Raw genomic sequence first — 21459 nt, 5'->3', positions numbered from 1 at the left:
TGCGGAGATTCACCGAGAGCTGTGATTGGCGGTGACCACAGGCCATCATAACAGTTCAGTTGGGTTGGCTGGCTTGACAGCTGTCACTGTACGCTGAGGTCAAGGGGAAAGAAGCATGGCTGCCTTGTTTAGAGGGTCGCGGAATGTATTGTTACGGTGGAGTAAGCATGTCGACCTTGCTTTCGGTAACGTATATGTTCATGTCGTCAGTTTCGTGTGCCGTTTTGTTCCGTGTCTCTGACAGGAACAAGAGAAGCGGAACATCCTTTGCTCCAGCCTGTTAGCTAGCTGATCAGCAATCTGAAGACAATGTGGACACAATGTCCTGAGTAGACCACCTGCTGGGTGGCGTTCAATCACGCAGCATGTTGCACAATGTGCTTCACGTACATGAGCATGATGCAATGTGAAGCCATGGCCAGTAACACGCTGAGGTTAATTGACAGTGGTCTCTTATGCTATAGCGTGAGATGGGTCGTGAGATCTACACTGGGTTCTGAATGTGTTATTCTGCTTTAGGTGTTGTTATTCTCAGTGCAACACTTAGTTCTTCAATGCACACATTCATTATTAGCCTTGGTTTGACACAACGCCCGCTCTGTGCACACCTCCCCCCACATAATGCAACACAGCTGTGTTTTCTGATGACTGTGATTATTATTTTGAATGTTCCTAAGATGCTACCTGAAATCCAGGGAGCACTTATTACAGTTACACTGGTCCTTTATTCACTGCATGCACCTCTATGTTGTTAAAATAGTTGTGCTGTGAACCGTTCGTATATGTTTCTTCTATATTATACTGGCATTGCATTTAAATGGTTGATCTGGTTTACAGGAATCATTTCTGTGAAAGAACTTTTCTCCAAAGGCCCAAATAGGGAGCTTTACCTTTCCCCCTGGTGCTGCCTTCACAATGCAGAGGTGGTCTGCACAGCATGTTTCAAAGTCCTTTGTAAAGTAATGCCAGCAGCCACTTCAAATGGGCTTCAATATTCAATCATATTATTATTATTAGTAGTAGTAGTAGTAGTATATATTAGATAGATACAACTAGTGGCTAAGTGTGCTGTAAGTGACTGATTAAGGACTTTCTTCTCCTTTTTTCAGTTCTGTGGGCTCGTACGAGGTTGCCCCGTCAGATTCAGCCAACTCTTCTAACTTTAGATAGTTATGGCTTCAGTGGGGGGGGTGGGGCCGTTCCCCCACACTTGGTGGGGTTCGGGTTCTGATCCCCCCCCCATTAGCTGCAAGTTGAAGAGTGTCCTGCAACAGCAACCCCCCCCAGTTTTTCCCGGGCTTCACCGCAGCCCACTGCTAAACTATAACTAATGATGATGCAGAGAACTAATTTCCCCTTGGGGATTAATAAAAGTGTATATTTATTTATTTTATAACTAAATAAATGACCGGCGTGAACATGTTGAATGCACCTGTGCGTGAATGTTGAAACGTTTTTTCATGATAATTATAAACTAGCATCCTATTAATACTGTATTAGGTTACGCATCCTGCCCTATATGTCCCATATTGAAGTCCTGCTTTAAAAAAGGAAAGTCTATCATGTTTCAACTGAAACAAATAAGTATTAGATGGAAATGTTACAGTTTCTGAAATGTGTATGTATTTTTTGAGCATGACTTCATCTCCGTCTTGACCTCTGATTAGGGAAATGGGTGTAATGACAAACTATGAACTCCAATGTTGCAAGACAGACAAAGCACAAAGGCTACACGTGCCTCTGGAAGAAGCATATGTTCAGTTGTTGTTTTTATTTAATTGATCATGACATAATATATTCTCATTTTAGATGTTGGTGTGTCATTAGAATGACGCTTACTCCATGCAAAGTTAGCCACACCTAAAGAAATTTGTTTTTATTATTTAGAACAATCCATGGAGCAATGTGGTGTCTACTGTAGATATTGAAGGGTTGGTCCAATTTAAGGGAGGGCTTTCTGTTTGGGCTTCACTGTCCAGACTTCACTGTCCAGACCCATTCCTGTTGTAGTTTGGCTGGTTCACTGCCAGAGTTTCTACTCTTTTTAGTATCTGTTAACCCGGCTGGACCTTGACTGAGCCAGCAGTGTTTAATAGCCTGGCCAGATTGCCCAGAACCTGGTCGTAAGTTACATCAGAAAGATTTTCTTTGTTGTTACCCATTCTGATTAGAGCATTTCCTTCTGGAAAGTATAAGCACAGCATGTAATGTGCTCGTATTACTCTGGACCTCAACTAAACAACAAGTCTCCCATTTTCCTCACACCTTCCTCAGTGTCAACACGATCAATGGCCTCAAAAACACCAGTGGGGTTTGTTGGTCTGGGAAACATGGGCAGCCCCATGGCCAAAAACCTGTTAAAAAACGGTTATCCTGTTATTGCCACTGATGTCTTCCCTGAGTCTTGCAAGCAGCTGCAGGACATGGGTGCCCAGGTAACAGTCAGTCAGTAACCACATACGGATGTTTGAACATTTAATAGATCTTAAAAAATGTATAACATGTAACATTTGACATTAAACAGTCCAAGTCGGCCACGATTACACACTTTCAGACAGCTACTCATGTGCCTCTCAACTGAAAGCATGTCATAAAAAGAGCTATATTACATCTAATTTGTTAATAAAGATGTTTATTTTGTGTTGCCGAGGTGATGATATTGTGCAATGATGACTCCAATATTCAGGTAGTAGACTCTCCCGGAGAGGTGGCGGAGAAAGCAGACAGGATCCTCACAATGCTCCCCTCCAGTCCCAACGTCATTGAAGTCTACACAGGCCCAAATGGCATCCTCAAGTAAGTCAACTTTACTGTCACAGGCTCCATTTGCGACACTCATGCAACCCAAACCTCCCTCCTTTTAAAAACTATAAGAAAGGAACAGCACAATTGCAGCGTGTTTAATGAACAAAGCTTGCCCACACACAAATGGTTGTATGCACTGTACACTGTGTATTGTCGGGCCCCCTTCAGAAAGGTGAAGAAGGGAACACTGTTGATTGACTCCTCCACCATCGACCCTGCCGTCTCAAGAGAGATGGCAGCAGCTGCAGAGAAGATGGGTGCAGTGTTCATGGATGCTCCAGTGTCAGGAGGTAAAGTGCACCTTTTGGAGTTGCTGTCATCAAAGTCCATCTCTGCATATTTCATTTTGTTATTCCGGATAGCTTGACCATTGTAATTGGATCTTTTGACTCATGCAACCTGTCTTAAGGTATTACAGGCTTTTTTCCCTCTCTTTAAGACCATTAACGATGGGCAGGCATTATAAAAGGAATTGAGAGCAGGTGTAGGTGGCAGTATCAAAAGTAGAATAAGACTGCTAGTTTGTTCATTTGAGAATACCCTTTACTGTGTTAGGCCTCTGACCCCTCAGCCTTACTTTTGAACTATCTTACACTCTTTTGTATATCTAAACTATGAACCTGTTGGGTTAGTGCTTGGACATGGGTTGTAATTACTGAGCGGGCCAGCCAGTAGGTGCCCTCTTGAGGTTTTATTGCTGCTTTTGACCGGGGGTCTTAAAGGCAAGGTTAGGTTTTAAGTCCTCATTATGTTGGTGCTGTCTGCTTGTGACGACTCCTTGACAGAGCACAGGATCACCAGTCGTCCTTAATGGGCCGAGTCGCAGTGGAGAATCCCGTGTCAGAGCTTTTCATGTTGATGGAGCCGTAATGGCGGGTATCCCATGTTAGTGCCTTTCATGTCAGATAAAGAGTCATAAAGAGGAGAGAATCTGCCCTCACATGGAGTGCAGGAGAGGAGAGGAAAGGAGGGAGATAAGACATGAAGGAGACACATCGCAGTAAAGCTGTCCATCTCTCTCTTTCTCACACACGCACATACACACACACACACACACACACAATATTCTGTCATTCAGGTATGCAGTTATACCTCTTGGCACTTCTGCACATGTGACTACTAACTCTGATCATATGTTATTTGCTTTTTGTTCTACATGCTTTAATTAATGCACAATACACACACTGCAGCTTCCTCCCTCGCCCATACAAACACAGACTTGGCCCACACGTGCATGTTTACCAGCTGGCGTCTGCAGAGCAGACTGACTGCGGTCACCGAGATCAGAGCGTTAAACCTGTTACTCTCCCTTAACACACACTGTTTACATACTATAGACAGTGCACAGTTTGTGTGCGCAGTCCTCTGTGAAGGTTCTTCCTCTCCTGTCACTTAAGTAAGCCTCTTTTACTAGTCTGAGATGACCAATGATTTACCTGCTACCTCTGGCCTCTGCAACCAGCTCTGCAGACACTCTTCTTTCACACACATATGCATACATCCTGCATGCACGCGCCCACCCATGTCATCTCGAGACATCCGTAAGTCATATCCATGATTTCATACAGTGCACGATAGGAGAAGATTCTCAGCAGAAAAGTTAAAAAAAAAAAAAAAAGGGAAAAACTGTTACAAATTTGATAAATAATTCTATTGAATTGGTAGCAAACAATTTAATAGTTTAATATGATTGTAAATGGAAAATCTTTTGAGGTTTGAACCGTTGGTCTGACTAAACAAGTCATTTATAGATGTTATCTTGGGCTTTGAGATCTTGTGATGTGTATTTTTCGATAATTCAAAAATAATCAAGTCATTTATTAACTGATTGATTGATAAGAAAATAAATGTTTAGTTGCTGCCTTAAAACTCAAATAGTCGGACATGCAGCCCCACTCTGAGCTACTTGACAGTGATGATGTGCCCCTGATAAGCTCAACCTGTGGAGACATCCAGGTGCTGAATGAGTATTTCAGCATGTGGCAACTTCATGGGAAATGGCAGTGACCTGTATCCCTCCATCCCAACTCCACTTTCCACATCTCTGGGTAGGATATGGTTACATGCTCTGTTCCAACCAGGAGATGGCACCCTACCCAAATAGGGCATTGACATTCTCATGAGGTTTGTTTGTTTGTTTGTGTTTGTGTGTGTGTGCAAGAGTAGAAGCGCCAGCAGCTCAGCTCTGCGACCTATAGTACTTTAAATGGTTCTCTTATTAATACTGTGTGTCTCCAAATGAAACGCAATATAACATAAATATATATATAATATATACTTCAATACTCTGGCTGGCATTGTCACAGATACAGAGAAACACAATAATCAAATAATTATATTTTATTAAATTCCTTTATTATATCTGTTGGATACACTTTGAATTCATTCAGTTAAATGAAGGCATCGTCCAATCAATGTATCTTGTTCACTGTGGAGAACAATACTCTGTGATCTCCCGTACTCGGTCTTAAACCATTGCAATATATATATATACATACATATATATGTATAGAGTCTGCTTTTCTCCTTTTTTCTTGGGGGGGGTTTTCATTTAGATTTTTCTTTTGAGATTGTGTGTGTGTGTGTGTGTCTGTGTGGTGCGTCACTAGAGGTTTGGCAGCCAACCCTGGGATCTGAATGGCGCAGGCATAACCCTTTTTTGAGCAATCAAGAAAATAACTTTCACTTTCTTCTCATGGGCATCTTGCTGGCTTTCATTCTTGCACTTCGACCAATGTCTTGGCTTTAGCCCACGCACACACACACACACACACACACACACACACACACACACACACACTTTGCTCCATAGACACAGTTATATTAGCTCAGACACTGGGTTGTCCGGCATGCTAACATGTGCTCGCACACACACACGTCTACCACTGTCTGGTGTCTTTAAAAGCGTCCACATGCAAAATTGAGCCACAACAAAACAAACTCTGATGTCACAGGCCCAGGGTGTTGGCACAGCGATGGCAAAAATAGGAGGTCTGGCTAACAAGCGGCAGGGTCGTTAGCAGTAATTACCCAGGATGCCTGTGTTTGTGTCTGTGTGCCCATGGTGGGCTGCCACATTGCTAACTGACGATGGCTTTAAAAAGGCTTTAAAACCCTTTCATTGTGATATTTCCCAGCGCTGGGAAAGTCAGCCATTGGTACAAATGAAAGCAAGAAGGAGCTTAGCCGTTGTGGGACCATGGGCACTGGGGCTAATGTTGCTTGTTTGCGAGGTCTTATAATCCTCAGCTAACTCCCTCTTTAGGCTGAGTCTCAACACCACTCTAATCATATCCATACCACATGAACTGAAGCCAGAGTGTTGCAGTGTGTCATTTGCCGACGGTTTGAACGTCATCCTCCAGCCTGTAGGAGCTTGTTCAAACCAACGCTGGCACCGGTTTGTTCGTCAATCAACGCCACCAGTCCACTTGGTTGCTGACTGATCTAGACTCTGTTTCTCCCTCCAGGCACACAGGACCTCAGTCTTGAGATGAATTCAAAAGCCATTTGAATGTTTTAGTTCACTGGTTGCCCATCGGTACATAGTTTATTATTCGAGCATTGAAAAGCTCAATATTGAACGTCTGTCCATGTTGTGAGAAACCGTGATCTGATTTCTTGCTGCACACGGCATGAGTTTGGAAACGGCGACGGTAGTATTTAAAACTGATACGCTGTCAATATTTTGGGGGAAATGACCGTTTTCTTGTCTTGACAGATTTGTGATGAACGTTAGCGATTAGTGTGAAACTCGCTGTCAGACGCACCGCATTTTCTGTGACTGCATCATGTTCAAAGTCAACTAGTATTTTACCAGTTACATGCTTTCAATGTGAAGCAGCAGCAAATGGAAATGTTCGGTTTCAATTAAAAATCACTTTTTACGTGAATGTTGCTACAGATCCCCCATTTGTAATACTGCAAATATATAAATATTGCAATACTTTTATCTGTGTGCCATTGGCTCAGTCCCTATTGCGTTACCTCGTTCGATGATAGTTACTGAACAGACATTTATTTATTTAAAACAGGAACTCTTTTGCTAAGGAATTTTTTTGTTCCCGAAAAATTATTTTTTTGTAAAACAAACTTAAATCACAAAGTATTAACTAGTGCAGCTGCTAAAAAAATGACATATCTTACACTAATAAAAAATGCCACAATTTGCTTAAGTTGGACTTAATGTTGCCGAGTTGTTAACCGACTAATACACAAAGGAACTAATAGTTGCATCTCTAATATGTTTCTTGTCATCAGGGCTGAACCCCTTACCACCCTTTCACTTTCCTCTGCTTAATAACCCGTTACCTATGTTGGTCTCTATTGAGCACTGAATTGACATTTTCCTCCATTTTTAAATGAAAGAAAAATAAAGCAAGTTTAGTGGACTTGCTAAAAAATACACACTGGTATGTGTGGAGAGGAAAGAGCAGAAGAGCCCTGAGGGCAGTTTAGTGGAGGTTAGTGACGATTCTTTGACACCGAGTCAAGGAATCAGGTTGGATGGGCCGGGGGTGGTGCTGTCGCAGTCTGTCAAGTTGATGGCTCACCAGTACTAGAGAGCATCAGTGGTCCAAAGACTAGATTAGCATAACAAGGCTCTCACTGACGGGTTCTCGTGACATGGAGTGAATGGGGGGGAGGCAGTAGGAGGGTGGGTATAGGGCGGTAGAGTGACCAGGGATGGTGATGATGGAGGGGTGGTGACGGGGGTCTCTAGCCCATGCTCCAGATGGGGGCAGACCCACAGCAGCTGGGGACTGGCCCTCACATCTCTGCTCGTATGTCATCTGTTGGGTGTGTGTGTGTGTGTGTGTGTGTGTCTGCAGACAAATAGTAAGCTGGTGTATGAGCTTGACAAAAAGTCTGTCAAATGTAGCCCAAACATCACACTGCATGTCACTCACCGAAACCTGAATTAGCATTCTGTCTGTATGAAGGTCAGTTTCTGCACCTCCAAGTGTTTGAGTGTGTGTGTGTGTGTGTTTCAGCCTTCTAACAGCCTAATTGGGGATCATTATTAACTGGCTTCTTCCTAGATGAGTCTCATTGGGCCAGAGAGAGGATTGATTGTGGACCTTTCCTGTTCCCTCCATCTTGTATCACCTACCATTGACCAGCCTCTCCCCTACGGAATAGAGCAGTTACTGATGATGATGATAATGGTGATGATGAGGGCAGGCCTGGTCAATGGACAGGCATGGCAAACTAAAGCGTTAAGCCTGTTGTAACATTCATATACAAGGAACTATGTTGACGCTCTCAGCTGAATTAAATCTTCCGTTCTGGAAGAAGTTTTTGCAAAACCAAAACGTTCTCCAGTCGATGTTCTCATGGAGTGTTTGTGAGCCGGATCAGTTCTCATGGCGCCGCGATCGTTAACTTAAACCGATAAAGAGTCTGTTTTTAACATCGCAGAGGAGCATTAGCAGAGTTGGCAGATAAACCGCTGTGTGCTGATTTCTTTTATTTATTTTCGATGTGTGTGAGAGAATTTAGTAAACGCACACCCTCTTTCTGTTTCATGCATTCACTCGGTATCCGTGAAGCTTTTTACGGGGACTTTGGGGATTTTTAATTTGTTTGAGAAAAAGTTCTGCCCTGGGGTGTAATTATAATGGCGGACCACATGAGGCTGTGTTGTTGGCCTGCAAACGACCTACTCCCACTGGCTTACACTGCAAGCAGTCAACTCCCATTGACTCCAGGCTGTTAGACTATGAGGCGTGAAGGCTCTTTTCTGTATGAATTACAGATGATGTTCGCCGTACGAATATACTTGAAAACTGGAAAAATGTAGGATGTAGAGATTGATTGCAAGATCTTGATTTGGACTTGAAGGTGTGTCACAAAATCAAGCATTCCCCTAAATCCCTCCTATTGTTCATGAAGTAAGAACAGTCCCATTGTCATTTAGGAAATGGGGTTTTTTGAAAGAGTTCTAATGATATAATAGTTTTTGACTGAGTGTATTTCTGTATACTCACTGGGACAAAAAAGCTGGGTTGTGGCTTGTTGTCAAATGCGTCATTCATTACCAAACTCTGTGTGTGTGTTTGTGTCTGCGCGCACGCACAACTGTGTGTTTGCGTAGCCTCATATAGTCACAAATGTAGTTTAATTTAAACCCACCACCAATAAAATGTTTCTACTGGTTTACATGCGGCTCGTAACTTCAAGACACGGCCTCAGAAGCTCCAACTGATGTCTTATTGGCTCCCGGCTCTGGGATCTGCACCTGTCCCTATTATACACACACACACACACATATACACAGGAACACACTGACTGATACTGTATGCACATGTACACAGACATTCACACTAACTTTGAACATATACACACCAGTTAAAAAAGAGCCCACGTTTAAGAGGTTATGAGTTTGTCGTGAATCGCTTTGGTTGATTATTTTGTGTGTGATGAAAGAAGTGCTAATGAATTGAGTGTTCACTACAAACAGGCCAAACCAAAGTTGTTTCTCTGATCTTTCTTTGCCTTCACACAACCAGTCTCCCCCTCTTGTGTTCATGGTTGCTGCCGAGCATCTGTCCGGATGGCGCTCGATTGTCTGCTTCATAACTTGAATCTGGTTAAAAGAGGAGATTAGATGAAGGAGATGTCTGTGTGTGTCTTTGATGGAGTGGAAGTGAACTTGCTCGGGCCACACGCATAACTACAGATGCACACAGATGCAGATATACACGGTGTGGCCTCTCCATACATCATACAACATGTTTACTTTCATTCTCCAAACCCTTTCCCTCTGCCCAGTAAAAGCCACCGAGTGGCTCATTAATAGTCCAGCCAGCTTCAGCAAGCTCTGAGAATATTTGCATTTAGAGGTGAGGAGGTGGGCACCCACTACTTTACTGCCCAAAAGTTGTGCCCTGGAGCTGGATGAGAGAAAGTGACCAAGGAGAGCGGTGGTTCTTTCCCAAGGGAACTATTTCCCATGATGGCACCGCCTGCCAGACGTTGGAGTGGGACGTTTGTCTTTATCCTGAATCTGCAGTTTTTTGGGACGGAAAGGGGGGGGGGGCAGTGTGTGGTTTCTTTAGCACTCTGGTAAAAGTATGATATATGTATTAAGTAGTATTTGGTGTGTCATTATATACATTACTTTATCACTTTTGGAAGTTTTCTTTGTATTTCCATCCCTCCGCAACTCGTTCCTCTCGCTTTCTGAACCCTGTATCTTCTATCATAGGTGCCCCTCACACACACACACACACACACACACATTGCCTCCCCCCCCTAGGGGGCGTTGTGTAGTTGTGCAGTGCTAACGATCCGGGACTGTCACTCCCGCTGGGATGGATGAGCCGGCGGGCCCGGCGCTCAGGAAGCCTCATTAGGATTCCTCTTTAATCCGTCTCTGACAGGACCAGTCCGAGAACGGGATGTCCCCCTCACACACACACACACACACACACACACACACGCTGTAAGCAACAGCACAACATAGACACTATCATAGTTTGGACAACACAAATGCACTTTTCCCTATGCACAATGAACAGACTCACTGACGCCCCCAACACACACACACATACACACACACACACATTGTTATGCTAATGATGTGTTATTCTTCCACCAACAAGGATCTTCCATCATCCCGGTGTCACGACCTATAGAAATCCACTACAGATCATAAGAGCTTATTATGGGTGATTAGTTAATTTGAGGGAGGGAGAGTTGGGAGGGGGGAATGCTGGGAGGTAGAAAGAGAAAGATTTTCCTTCTCTGTTGTCGTCTCTCCATCTCTCTCTCTCCCCCGTTCTTAATCTCTCTCTCTCTTTGGTCTTGCTCTTCCTCTTCCTCCCTCTTATTCTTTCTCTCCTTAGTGAGATATATTGATCAGCACGTTGACTGTTATCAATAATCTCCTCTTTAGTCGTCCGCAGTGATCTCTACTAATGAACCAGCACAGTTGTCACACTGCTCTCTCGGTGTTTGTGTATTTGTGAAGGAGAAGCTCAGCCTGAAGCTTGGAAACTATAACAAGCTGCAGGACATCCAAAGTGATAGGATGAGTCAAACTGTTGCAACCAATTTAAAGAAAACTCTAAATGAGTTGTTATTATTTACCTTTTGTGTTTCTAAAATTGTTGTTGGCATTGACATGAAAAGTTGTGTGACTACTTCAGAACTGTATATTACACAGACAGTACACAGGAGTGGGATCAAGCTATTTGGCCAAGTAGACAATACAACATCCAACAATCTCCGAGCTATTCTAAAAAAACTCATTATTTCAAACTAAATTAGACTCAAAGAGATTTAAAAAGACAATATAAAGTGGCGAGAAAGGGGCTAAATCTATCAGGTCTCTGGACCATATGTATGTATGATTGGTGTGTGTGGCAGCCGTATGTTGAGCGTGTGTTTGCCGTGGTCCGTAGGCAGCTGCCGCAGCGTGGGCCTTGAGCTTCATTATGTGGCCCTAATGACCTGCTGACAGCTCAACACTGACACTCACACACACACACACACACACACGCATCTACAGTGAGTTGGTACTAGCACCATCATACACTTGACAAAAGAACAGCCAATTAAATAAGGGGGAGGGTGAAAAGAGATGTATATTTATGTGTATGGGTCAGATAAATATACAGTAAGTCTCCTCTCCTCTGCAGTGAAGTCTGATAATGTGATTTCAGCTGTTTTGTCCCCAGTAATCCCCTTTTAATTATTAACATTGACATTATTAGGCTTTCACTATTAAGAGGCCTTTCATTAGAGCCAGGCGACACCCTAAAGAGACATTTGATCTCTCTTTCTCTTTCTCTCTCTCTCTCTCCTCTTAAAAAAGCACGATCACATCCTTTTGACTTCCACAATACTTTTCTAAGTACTGTGTGTGAGGTCAGCATTATATATGTGTATATAGTTGACCCATATTTAACCAGTTAAGAGCCGGTCAGATCGACAATCTCTTTTACAAGGGCGACCAGGCCGAGACGGCAGCAAAAAATGTGAACGGCAACAAGAATAACCACAAGAAAACATGGAGGAAATATTGTACTTTTAAGAGCTTTCAAATTGGCTTCGACAAATTATCTAGTGAGTTGCAAGTCTTTTTGAAGGCTCTTCCACGTGAGGGGAGCACATCACAGAAAAGCTTTTTCTCCTAGTTCAGTCCATGCTCCGTGAACAGACAACTAGACCTTATCTTCTTTATCTCGGACTACCACGACCATCGGGTTGTCATTCAATCGGAGGATCGTGGTTCGGACCCCCGGCTCCACTCGTCTATGTCGATGTGTACATGGGCAAGAGTGTGCGTATGAATGGGTATGAATGGCACCTTGCATGGGTGTGAATGGGTGAATGATGTGTAAAAAGTGCTTTTAGTGGTTGTAGGACTAGAAAAACCAAAAGTCCATTTACCATAATTAGCGTTCACTCAGACCTACTTTGTGTGTGTGTGTGTGTGTGTGTGTGTGTGTGTGTGTGTGTGTGTGTGTGTGTGTGTGTGTGTGTGTGTGTGTGTGTGTGTGTGTGTGTGTGTGTGTGTGTGTGTGTGTGTGTGTGTGTGTGTGTGTGTGTGTGTGTGTGTGTGTGTGTGTGTGTGTGTGTGTGTGTGTGTGTGTGTGTGTGTGTGTGTGTGTGTGTCAGATTTCATTGTGTAAATGTCTGGGGTTAATCAATGAAGCATTAAAAGGACACTTCCATTGCTGAGGAGACTCTGGCCGGCTGCGTCCAACCCAAGAGCTGAAAAGGGCTTGCTTCTGTGGAGTGGGCGAGGGGGGGGGGGGTGAGGTCGCCTCCCACAACATGGCACGCTCCTTAAGCCATCAGGCATGGGGAGGGATGCCTAATTGAACATGATAAAGTGTAAAGTTAATTACCCCTCACTCCTGTCACTGATGCCCCCATGAGGGGGGCTGGCCTCAGGCACAGCTGTTGTATGTGTGTGTGTGTGTGTGGGGTGACAGGACAAAAGGCAAGGGCTCCCACGAGAGTTGTGCAGAAGATGATGGCAACAATCGGCTTTTAAAGATACCTCTGTCCCTCTGGTGCACCACTACTTAACACGCCTGTTCCACTATAAGTCCAACACACACACACACATACACACAGAGAAAAGTGCACAGCTGACCTTTTAGACAGTGTTGAAACAGTCAAGTGTTTGATATATTATGTTCTTTTGTGTGGCAGATCCATTATGTTCGTGGGATACACCTGTTTAGTTGTGCTCACTTACTCACTCTTCACCCTTGTGTACATGTGCAGTGTGTTGCAGGTCCACACGTCTGGGTTGGACCATTCCAGAGATTAGGGATGGATATGTTGAACGACTTAAGTTCACTATGTGTTCCCTCGACACTGAGTTTGAACATGGGTTCTGTGTTTAGGTGTCGGGGCTGCCAGCTTGGCCAAACTGACCTTCATGGTCGGCGGAGTGGAGGAGGAATACAACGCTGCGCAGGAGTTGCTCACCTGCATGGGAGCCAATGTTGTCTACTGTGGACCGGTTGGCACTGGACAGGTAAAGAAGTCACAAGCATGCAAGCAGACTCCCACATACTCAAGATCTGATCATCCAGAGGAACTCATCAGATATTAAAGGCATTCTACTAAAAAGTGTATGAAATTAATATTTTTAGATCACATGAAAACAAATTGTTTTAACCCCAAGAAAACCATGAAACTCACAATTGTGTAACTCATAGAGATCTTCAACGTTAGATGTTTCTTCACAGGAGGCTCTGAAACATAAGTAACTATTGGTCCTGAGCACCCTGAATATTAAACTGCAACTTGTTTTAAAGTAAACAAATCGTACAGAAAGATGTTGCCTAACAAATCCAGGAATGTACATTCAAAATGTCCAATTAAAATATGTCCTCAGGGAGCCACTGTTCAGGCATATTCATAAAGTAAGTAAAGCTAGATCATTAGGATTTATGTCTTATGTACCTTTTTAAATATATCTACATTCTGTAATTTGTGTTGTCTTGCAAACCGTCTTCTCTTCACGCGGTAAAAGTGTTTGCGCATTGTTGAATCCTTATGTGGGATTATAGCCGTTTCTGCTATCTCGTCAATCTTCTCTAGGCAGCGAAGATCTGCAACAACATGCTGCTGGCCATCGGGATGATTGGGACCGCTGAGACCATGAACCTGGGCATCAGGTATTGTCAGCCAATGCTGCGTTAAGCTCTTTCATACCTGTTATCCTGAAGGGAAAAGCGATGCTGAAACACTAGATTTACTGTACATGGGAAAGGTTAATGCAGCTGTACCAGTTAGTGCTAGAGCACAGAAATGATGACACAGAGAAACCTGCGAGTGGGCTATTAAACGTAGATATAACTAACTTATCAAGCGAGCCCTGAAACGGAATATGAGCTAATAATCACAATATGTTGTTCACGTCCAAATGTTTTCCAATGTAATTTATGTTTAATTTTCTTGTTGAGGGATGTTGAGCAGCAGACTTTTCCTCCTTAGTCAACAAATAAAGACATTTATTTAGTTATAATCACCATGAACTTAAAAGTGGCACATTTGTGGAAGTGCAAAGGGGTCAGCCCAGCCCCGAGACAGGACCTCCTCTGCCGGAGAGAGATGGATGAGGGGGTGGAGCCACAGACTCTTATTTACATCTGCTGATTGAGTTCTCACCAGTATCCTGTTATAACCCTGTCACTGAACACTTACTAAGAAAAACATCCTCCATCATGGCACAAAGACTGAGAATTATGGGATATGAAGTCTTGTGTCTCTTCCAAACATTGTGATATGACCTGAAATAACAGGCTCACATAACGATTCAACAATGCTCGGTAGTTGCAAAATCTTCGCATCCAATTCTCATTATTATGCAGATTCCCTTCAGAATCTCCCTTTGTTATGGGGTGAGGTTAATTTGGTCGACACATCAGTTATTCCCCACATGAATGAATTTACCTGAGCCATCAGATTAGTTTTTCACCTCTTTAGAAGTGTGAATATATTATCTACTTTATGTATACATATCCCTGTCGATTATAGTGTGTGTGTGTGTGTGTGTGTGTGTGTGTGTGTGTGTGTGTGTGTGTGTGTGTGTGTGTGTGTGTGTGTGTGTGTGTGTGTGTGTGTGTGTGTGTGTGTGTGTGTGTGTGTGTGTGTGTGTGTGTGTGTGTGTGTGTGTGTGTGTGTGTGTGTGTGTGTGTGTGTGTGTGTGTGTGTGTGTGTGTGTAAAAATATTGCTCTTCTCACAGTGCAGCTGTGTTAGTGCTGCTGATTTATCTGTGCTGAGACAGAGGAGGAAAATTGGCATGAGCAGTCGCACATAAATCCCCCCACAAGGCCTCTGAAATATGGAGGCATTAAGGGAGCAACACAGATTTACACATTGCCACACTGTCTCTGTTACGCGTGCAATAGTGCGCGCGCACACACACACACACACACACTTGGACATGCAGATTTACATCCACAGACACTGAAGACAGCATTTTTCAACCAAACTACAACAGCTTCTGCTCACTGTGCACATCATTATAACATATGCCTCTGGAAAAGGGATAAGAAGAATACTAAATACTGCATCCTTTCACTTTGAATGTGAATTATTTTGTCGACATGCAAAACTGATCTGTGCGTGCGTGAGTGTGTGTGTTTCCATGTTTCCCCCCCTTCTTACTAACCAATCTCTGGGGCTTTATTATAGGGTTTGACAAAGACTGTCATCGTTTAGAGAGAGCCCACACCCGTAAATCTCCCATGCTGCATTGCGGCCCAGCCTCTTATGCAGAGAGGGCGATCTCTTAGGCGTATGTGTACAGACGCACTCAAACACACACACACACACACACATATGACACAGTCCGACACAAAGGGGACTGAGCACTCACAGCCAATTTACAGGAAAACGGCAATAACAATTTATCAAGCTGGACTAGGGCCTGATAGAGCTGCCCTTTCTTCAAATAAGTGTATGTGTGTGTGTGTTTCCCCTTACCTGTACACATACAGACACTTACACAAAAACACACACACACACACAGCTCTGTTCGTGGAGCTAATTTGTTGATCAGATGGAAGCTCGGGCCGTCGCCAACAGAGCGTGGCGTTCTCTTAGTGCAAGGAATGGCCACGCATGACAATTATGAGCACACGCACACACCCACGCACACACCCTGCCCGTCTGCCGTCCTTTCTTTCCCTCGCTTTCGAGATTTCTTCCCCTATTTGCTGTACCTCCTCATTTTATTCTTTTCTTTTAATCCCTTCATTTCTCCTCTGCCTGCTATAATTTCTGCACGCAGCCGACCAGTCAGTGGAAGAGGGAGATGAGAAGCTGCAGACAGTAGCAGAGAGAGGCAGCAGGGGTTTTAATGATGCACATGAAGATGAAAGGAGATGAGGAAGAGGAGAGAGGCGACTGGCCCAAGAAGGGACTTGAGGCTTTTCAAGCTCACATTCACCTTACGCGCCTGTGTCCCTGCGCTCATTCATGCATACAAACATGCATGTCTCGAGGACATGCATATGTGTTGTTTTTATAAGGAGAACAAAGGGCAAAGCAACACACAACCCGATGTGCTGAGCGACATGAGTAGGTTTGCCACAACAAACATGAACACAGACACACGTCTCTCCCACTTAAATGAATTGTGAGCATATGTTCCGATGAAGATTAAAGTTGGGTAATAAACACCTCTATAAATGGGATAGTAAAGGCTTGTGTGTGTGTGTGTATTTGCTCGTTAGCTCTTTAATGTAATAATAAATGGGGAACGGGTTGGGCTTCCTCTCCTGTGGCATCAAACGAGGACGAGAAGTTAATCGCAATGAACTCCACCTGCTCGAGCTCCCCAGCACATAAACAGCCTCCGCTCTTCTCTTCATCCCTCTCACGAACACATTTCTTTAATGTGCAGTGGCAACGCACAGCAACACGTTCGTATTTTTGCCTTTTTATCCATGTCAATCTTGTTAAAGCGTGACATGTCCTCTTCTCCACGCACATTACCGCAGGCGAGGAACAACACCACTGCGTCAGCTAATAACCACGGCCATGCTTATGAGTGGTTGTGTGTGTGTGTGTGTGTGTGATGGGAGCAGGAGGGGAACTTCATTGATTTATCGTTAACAGAGGACAACAGCTCCCCGTCAGCGTCTCTGGTCGCTATAACAAACGATCTGCGCGCTCGGACGCGCTTTATTGTAGCTCAGCCAGTAACCTTTTCAGCTGCTGACCCAGAACGCTGGGAGGAGCTGCCTGCTTGTGTGTGCGAGTGTGTGAGGGGGGGGTTGTGTGCGATGTCAAACATATGTCCCCCGGAGTCCTCAGACAGGGAGGTGTCAGCAGGGGAGACGAGGGGGAGGAAGAGGAGCAGGATGGCGAGGGATGCTTTCAGACATAAACTAAATTTAAAAAAGAAGCCGTCATGAGCGAGACTGCCATTAAATAATTGCGAGCTGAAACACATGTTTCCAAACACACGCATACACACACAGAAGCGCCACATTTCCAAAACAGTTTGTTAAAAGAAAAATAACACTAGTGCGGACACAAAAGCCGCGAAGGGTAAGGGAGGAGAGAGAGACGTGGAGAGAGTGTAAACGCAATTCCCAATCTTAATTAGTTAGTCGACAGCTAATAAAAACCGTGGTAGTAATGGCAGAATGAGAGCCAGGTGGAGGGAGGGAGGGAGGCTGCTGGCCTTAAGGACCTATGATGGTTTAATAGTCATATTGAGAGCAGAATAGAGTTACAGGCCAGTAAGTAACAGTGAAGTGAGGCAGCCAGGGCTTGATGTGGTCCGCTTTACACTGGCCTTAAAACCGTTAATACACCAAAGCTGCACTACACAGACCGACTCAGACATTATAGTTCCACCCTCCCAACTGTAATGGTTGGCACTTTGTTTCACTCTCTGTTCCTGTCTGTCCTTTTTTTCCTCTTTGCCTCTTCTCGTCTTAGCCTGGAGATTTGTCCTCTCGCATATGAAAGTGGGTTGTTGCAAAATGGGGCCGCAGAAGTAAGAGCGCACTTCTACACATGACGGGGAGCTTTATGGCTCCCCTGTGCTGCTTAACCACTTCTCCTCCTCCTCCACTTTCTTTTTTCATGAACGAGGGATGATGAGGGATAGATGTGCTCTTAAACATCAATACTGCATTAGCCAGCATTACAAAGCCTTCAGCCATTAACATTGAGGAATGGTCACAGCCTAGCATAAGGTTCAATTGGGGTCACGACAAGCACCAGCCGCCCCACACCCATCTTTCTCCATGCTCCTCTTTTTGCGCTGCGTTGAAAAGGAATTCCATAATCTGCGATCTTATGTCCTGTCCGTCCCGTTTCATCACTGTTTCAACACTACTCTTCCCTATTCTGACGCTACCAACGGTTTCCCCCTTTTTCCTTTCAACCTCATCCTGAGTCTTGTTGCAGTAAATATAATCCTTCAGACATGTATTCAGATTAACCATTTTATGCCAATGATTTACCCATGAATTACTCTGTTACCAAGTAAGAAAGAGATACTGATCTTTTTCTTCTCCTTCCTTTCCCAGACTGGGTTTGGACCCCAAGCTGCTAGCAAAGATCCTCAACATGTCCTCAGGTCGTTGCTGGTCCAGCGACACGTATAATCCAGCCCCCGGCGTCATGGAGGGAGTCCCCTCAGCCAACAACTACCAGGGCGGCTTTGGAACCACGCTCATGGCCAAGGTACAACCTGCTCCGTGTCTTTGTGTCACTGTTTTAATGATTGGTTTTATTCTTACGAGCTATTTTTGCTTGATTGATGAAGGTGTTTCTTTCTTACGGTTTAATCTACTCTATAAAGAAAATGCACACGCAATTTCCCCCAACCCAAACTGATGTCAAATTGCTTGTTTGGTCCTTCCAACAATCCAAACTGGATTAGCAATCCAAAATAAAATAGAGCAGAGAAAAAAAATCTGCATACGTGCTTTGTATTTTCCTCAAGATAGATGACCTGGTTAATCATTTAACAAAGTTGTTGCTATTCAATGTTCTGCTACTACTATTACTCTTTCTCTTTCTCTCAACCTTGTAATTTACATTGTCTCACGCTTTACTGTTCTTTTGTGTCTGTGGGATCCTCTTCACAACCCATCTGTGACTTCTCTTGTGACACTTAATTTGACTGTCACTGCCTTAGCTCCTCTGTATGGGTCAGTTTGCATCTGTGTATTATTTGGTGACTCTAAGTGTCTTCTGGGTGTCTATTAATACACTTGCACTCTGCTTATATCGCAACACTTTCTTTCTTATAGTCACATATATCAGCCTTTAGATGAGCGAAGATGTATGATAATGTCAGTCCAAATATCTGACACCCACCTCACTTTCTCGCGGTTTCTAGGATCTTGGTTTGGCTCAACACACTGCGACCAACACTAAGACACCCATCCCTCTGGGCTCCCTCGCCCACCAGATCTTCAGAGTCATGTGCTCCCGCGGCTACGCTAACAAGGACTTCTCATCCGTCTTTCAATTCCTACGCGAGGAGGAAGGACAGTGAATGGAGGAGGAGCACAGTTGACTGAAGTTACCATAAATAAACACACACACACAAACACACCCCAGTGCCCCTTATCCTACTATGCTCAGGAGAGACTAAGGCCTTCCCCTCAGGCACAGATTTGCAGTCCAATTAACATACTGTATGTCGACACGTGTTCCCTCAAAGCCTCGGATGAATCATATTTTCAATTCATGGCTGTCCGTCTGCATAGGGGAAATGCTAAAACTGACTTTAGATCAGTTTCAAGAGACAAAGTCTGGAATGAGAGGAAAGAGTGTAAAATGAGAGGTAGGAAGAGGCACTGTTGGTGTGTATGTACCAAGGCAAACAATATATGATTTTCCAAGTTGATTGATAAGTAATAACTGCATGATGGTTAAAAGTTTAAGTATGTGTTTGTCGGGTATGTGCTTATTGCCTGTTGCCCAAATGACTCTGACTTGGCCTGGTTCAGTGAAAGGTCAGAAAATAAAACACAAGCTACAGAGAGGATTCACATAGCAGTGAGAACATTAAAGGCAATCTAGGTTACCTTCTTCTGCTGGAGAAAGGAGTTGCAGCATTTCATGTAAGGTTACCAAAACCAGCCACACCGTGGGCTCAACGTTCACTTGTTTTGTTACATTCGTCTGTTTTAGGGAGGAAAGCGGCGTCATTCAGTCATGTTGCCAGAAAACATACTTTCATTCACTCTCTGGATCGACCACTTAAGCTAAGTTGAATACTGTGATTTATATATCTGGTTATTTTTGCACTGTGTGCATCGCAGCGCGATGTGCCGGGCCATTTTTAACAGAATATCTTTGAACTTACCTGTCCTCTCTGATATCCACAACTGTTTATTGAGCCACTAGAGTATTATTTTGTGACCAACACCGTTTGAATTTTATACTGTAAACTACAAATCATTGATCTGCTCCTCAGGCACTTTCTGTTACTCGTTCTGACTTAAATGCAAGTACCTCCTCACATATTTCTCCTGTCTCTCTCAACGACATGTGTGTAAGCGAGGTGCGTTTCCTCTGATCAAATGTATATAATGTATATTACATATTGATGCATAGTGTTGAAGAGAAATCTAACTAGACTGTCACTTTTTGTAGTAAAATGCATTACTCGTCTACAGTTTGTCTTTGCTCTGTGAAACAGATCCAGTCACACCGTAGCCTACAAATAAAAGATGTTACGTGTACTTGGTGTTTGTCTGGTTCTGTTAGAGAAGGAGCCGACAGTATGTTGTTCAACATGTAGGACTATTTGTGAGGATGTGTACTGATCACTGGAATCAGACTTGGAAAAAAGGTGTGGCACACTCTGGCTCTTTTATTCCGTTGATGTTTTGGGCCTCAGGCCAATCTCACGATCAACAATAAGACAAACACTAATTGTTTATATCGGCCACACCAAGTTAATTATCTGATGGTTCTATGTTCCACTATAGTGGGCAGAAAACTAATTATACCACCAGCTCTACATCTTAACTTTTACTAAATTAGAAATGTAAATATGTGTGTATTTTTTAATTTTTTAATATACATGTACATAGTTAATTAGTTTAAAGGGATTTGTTTGACTGTAGCTCACGAAAGGATTCTCCATTGTTGTTGTTATTGTTGTTTCTCACCCCTATGGTGGAGCATGATTGTCTAATCACCATCAGCTGTGTAACTGGGGTGAGGCTGATATCACTAATTAGGGCCGGTCTCTTCTCACTGTTGATGTTGAAGAAGTCCCTCGGGCAGACACATCATCACAATAAACGCATAAATATGGAGCCATATTGTGTGAAACGTTTTTCTAGGTTTTAACACCAGCATGCTAACAATGACAATGCTAACATGCGGATGGTTTTGCTGTCAGAAGTCTTGCACCTATTTGGTCATAATTAAAGAATTGGTGAAATGTTTCTATCAAAGTTCAGGGAATTATCAAGTGATTACCTTGAGGGGGGCATGGGCCTGTAACATATTTTATGCAAAACCATACAATCGTTGTTGAAATATTTCCCTCAAAACCACTAATATAATACAGACATTGTGGGAACATGAATTAAATATTTTTCATCCACTAGATGTTGAGATATTTCTGGATAAGTGACCTGCTAGTGCACTCAACCAATACTGCAATCACTTGAAAACATAAAATATAT

At 43.5% G+C, this 21459-nt stretch overlaps 1 protein-coding gene across 1 annotated transcript; it reads left to right on the top strand.

The window, feature by feature from the left end:
• The first annotated feature begins 88 nt into the window (after positions 1 to 88).
• On the top strand, positions 89 to 20502 carry hibadha (3-hydroxyisobutyrate dehydrogenase a). The gene is made up of 8 exons (XM_056441197.1): positions 89 to 185; positions 2275 to 2435; positions 2687 to 2796; positions 2974 to 3095; positions 13173 to 13306; positions 13876 to 13952; positions 18331 to 18487; positions 19149 to 20502. The coding sequence occupies exons 1-8, from the start codon at positions 116 to 118 to the stop codon at positions 19305 to 19307; spliced, it is 990 nt and encodes a 329-aa protein (XP_056297172.1). The 5' UTR covers positions 89 to 115; the 3' UTR covers positions 19308 to 20502.
• Positions 20503 to 21459: the final 957 nt, after the last annotated feature.

The sequence above is a fragment of the Pseudoliparis swirei genome, chromosome 1 (genome assembly GCF_029220125.1).
Source record: "Pseudoliparis swirei isolate HS2019 ecotype Mariana Trench chromosome 1, NWPU_hadal_v1, whole genome shotgun sequence".
Lineage (NCBI taxonomy): Eukaryota > Metazoa > Chordata > Actinopteri > Perciformes > Liparidae > Pseudoliparis > Pseudoliparis swirei.
This window is presented reverse-complemented; position numbering and strand designations above follow the sequence as displayed.

What these genes read in the sequence shown, in the direction of transcription:
- hibadha (XM_056441197.1), top strand. Translation starts at nt 116, where the DNA reads ATGGCTGCCTTGTTTAGAGGGTCGCGGAATGTATTGTTACGGTGGAGT. An exon ending in GCATGTCGACCTTGCTTTCG is followed by an intron (nt 186 to 2,274) that starts GTAACGTATATG and finishes CACCTTCCTCAG; the next exon opens with TGTCAACACGATCAATGGCC. An exon ending in GGCCCAAATGGCATCCTCAA is followed by an intron (nt 2,797 to 2,973) that starts GTAAGTCAACTT and finishes GGCCCCCTTCAG; the next exon opens with AAAGGTGAAGAAGGGAACAC.